At 40.8% G+C, this 3,314-nt stretch overlaps 1 protein-coding gene across 1 annotated transcript; it reads left to right on the top strand.

Moving 5' to 3' along the window:
• Window positions 1-361: 361 nt before the first annotated feature.
• On the top strand, window positions 362-2,596 carry LOC102247451 (GTPase IMAP family member 4). The gene is made up of 2 exons (XM_014540222.1): window positions 362-424; window positions 1,568-2,596. The coding sequence occupies exons 1-2, from the start codon at window positions 362-364 to the stop codon at window positions 2,594-2,596; spliced, it is 1,092 nt and encodes a 363-aa protein (XP_014395708.1).
• Window positions 2,597-3,314: the final 718 nt, after the last annotated feature.

The following is a 3,314-nucleotide window of genomic DNA, read 5'->3' as shown; positions in this document are numbered from 1 at the left end:
CTGCCACCACATTTTCTCTTTATCATAGCCATCTTGTAGCCACTGCTCTCAGCTTCTGGAAATTTACTTCTCTCATCTCAGAATTCTGGTTATCAAATGTGGGATACTCTGCCTTAGGAATGGTTTTGCTAATCCTTGGATTAGCAACAGCTTCACCATAAAGTGTGTGGGAGAGGGAGAATAACTACTGATTTTTTGGAAGCCAGAGTGGGGTGTTCTCCAAAATCTCTCTTCTGTTTGATTGAAATTTTTGAAAAATCATTCCAATGTACAGAATAGAAAAAGAGGGCACAACAGAATTAAAGAGACCACTTAGGGGACTGCTGAGTCGATAGTGATGATGGTAGCTTGGGCTAGTATGATGGTCTTCAAATGGAGAGAAGCGGTCAGATTTGGGAACTTGCCAATGGGTCAGATCTGGAAGGTAAGGGAAAGAGAGGAATCCAGGGAGATTCCCAGTATTGTCTGAGGAACTGGATGAATGGTGATGATACCTCTAAAAAATAAAATGGAGTTTACAATCATGTCAGCAATACTGTTAGTTTGGTGATGTATGCATCGACTTAAAGCAGAGACAGGTCATTGTAATCCAGGTTTCCTCATGCAAGAGTTCAGTCTTATTAAAGGGCTGTGCTGACAGAGTCTTCCTTCAGGGAGAAACAGGCTCTCAGATGTGCTCATCAGTTGACTTCTATGGTCCCTGTCTGTGCTGAACAAATTCTGAAGACTTCAAGTTTATAAACACATGGAAGAGATAAGCAGAGAATTACTGACTAGAAAGAGGAAAAAGACCTATATAGATGATTTGGTGTTTAACTTGAGACACAGTGGTATTTAAAATATCATTCAGGTGGTAGGCTATGCTGTTCTTTTATTAACTTCCAGGTGTCCTAGAAAGTAGACATGTCTAACCAAGTGAAACTAAAAAAGTATAACTCAACTGATGCTACTCTGTATGAGTTGTTATTACTATTATTTATGTATCAAGGGATTTTAGAGTAACTCCAGAGAACTCTCAATACTTTCTGGATAGAAGTCTTATATATACTAATTTAAGATAGGAAAACTTCATTAGATTTTTACATTTAGGCATAAATTAAAAGTATGGAATTTTGCTCTCCTGTGGTTCAGAATCCCTGAGAAGATGGATGCATATGTGAAATATGAAGGAACACTTTGCCTTTCTGCACATGTGCCCTTTACTTCCTTTCAGGGTGGGATGATTGAATAAACCACCTATGTGACTTCTTAATGGAAAGAATGAACGTTCCATTTTGGATATCATTTGGGGGAAGGGGATCTTCCACTGTGATGTCCCAGAGTCAGATTTTGTGTTATTTCCTACATTAGCTTATGAAGAACAGCTACCAGCCGTGGCTCAGAGTTCTTACTTGTACCATTTTGCACCTTCTTCCATGGGCACTTAGCTTCCACAGGTCAAAGAGAGCAGCCCAAGGGACCCCTGAGAAGTTCCCAGCATTCCCCAGCTCCTTTAGGAGGGAGGTGAGGCCCAGGTGTTCCACAGACCTCCTGTGAGTGCAGAGGTGGCTCACTGACAGGACACTAGTGGGCAATAGAGAAAAACCAGTGGGCAGGGCCTTTGCATCAGGAAAGTTTGGAGGTCAATCCTAATGCTGTGCTTTTGTTTCCTGATATCCCAGGGCTTGGAAACCAAGACCCCAGAGATTCACAACTGCGACTTGTCTTAGTGGGTAAGACTGGAGCAGGAAAAAGTGCCACAGGGAACAGCATCCTTGGAAGGAAAGCATTTAATTCCAGCATTGCAGCAAAATCCATCACCAAGGCCTGTCAGAAAGAGAGAAGCATGTGGAATGGGAGAGAAATAGTCGTCGTGGACACACCTGGCATTTTCGACACGGAAGTACCGGATGCTGACACACAAAGAGAGATTGCTAAATGTATCCTCCTGACCTCCCCAGGGCCTCACGCTGTGCTCCTGGTGGTCCCGCTGGGCCGGTACACAAAGGAAGAACAAAAGGCCGTGGAGAAGATGCTGTCAATGTTTGGATCCCAAGCTAGGAGATACATGATTCTCTTATTCACCCGGAAAGATGACTTGGATGGCATGGAGTTCCATGATTACTTAAAGGAAACTCCAAAAGTCATTCAAGATCTGGTGGAGCATTTCAGGGGTCGTCACTGTGAGTTCAACAATAAGGCGACAGGGGCTGAGCAGGAGGCTCAAAGGGCACAGCTGTTAGACCTGGTCCAGTGCATGGTGATGCAGAATGAGGGAGAATTCTACACTGATGAGATATACCAAAAAGTTGAGGAGGAGATTCAGAAACAGATTAAAGTGAAACAAGAAAAATACAAAGCTGACCTGGAGAGAGAGAAAAGGCAAATAAGAGAGAAATATCAAAAACAAATCAGAAACCTGAAGGATAAAGTGGAGCAAGAAAAGAGAAAGGGAGAACTGGACAGGGAATTGGCAGAAAGGGAGATTTGCCATCTAAAAAGGATGCAGGGAGCCAGAGATGAAGTTGAGAGTCAGAAAGATACTACTATACTTGACATAATCAAGAATATAATGATCGTTTTACCTTTTTTCATTATTATGCGCCATTTTATTTAAGCTTTTTAAAAATCTGTTTCCTGCGTATTTTCAAGTGTTCCTTCCCATGTAACTCATTCCCCAAAGTCAGAGTTCTCTGTTTCTGTTCTTTAAGTTCTCAGGACTAGGTGTTTAGTAAAGTTTCTTATTGGCAATTGGTAGATATCTGTTTGACTTATTTAACAGGGATGAGACACATTCTCAATTTTTAAAACTCCAAAATAGAAAGTATGGATGCTCCCTATTCTAAACTCTTTCTTACAGACAGAGAGAGGGAATGCAGGAGACCAAAAGACAATGATTCTCTAGCGTCTTTCTAGATTGGAACATAATCTCTGCCTGTGGCTTCTACTCCACATTTTTGCCTTTGGGATGACAATGACCTTTTTACCCATATGGTTAAAGAAATCAATTATTTGTATTAGGTAATGGATAGCTAAAATGCTTATAGAATTCTTTCTAAATGAACATAAATTTGTTGAACTACATTCTTTCGAAGGACTGAAATAGTTCTTTATCATCTGTCCACTCAAGAAAAAAGAGTTGTCTGAAAAACAGATTTCTCAGAACTCAACTAAGTGAAATGCCAGAAAGAGTAAAAGACAGAGATTCAACAGCTAAGAGAACAATGTTCAGTGTATTCAGATGTTTCTGTAGAAAGTCTTTGAGCAACCTCAAGGTAACCACTTTTCTGAATAACTAGTTCTCTCCTTTTCTTGTGAAATTAACTGTTGCCACC

The sequence above is a fragment of the Myotis brandtii genome, unplaced genomic scaffold (genome assembly GCF_000412655.1).
Source record: "Myotis brandtii unplaced genomic scaffold, ASM41265v1 scaffold2378, whole genome shotgun sequence".
Lineage (NCBI taxonomy): Eukaryota > Metazoa > Chordata > Mammalia > Chiroptera > Vespertilionidae > Myotis > Myotis brandtii.
Note: the sequence above shows the minus strand (reverse complement) of the source record. Positions and strands in the feature narration are given on the sequence as shown.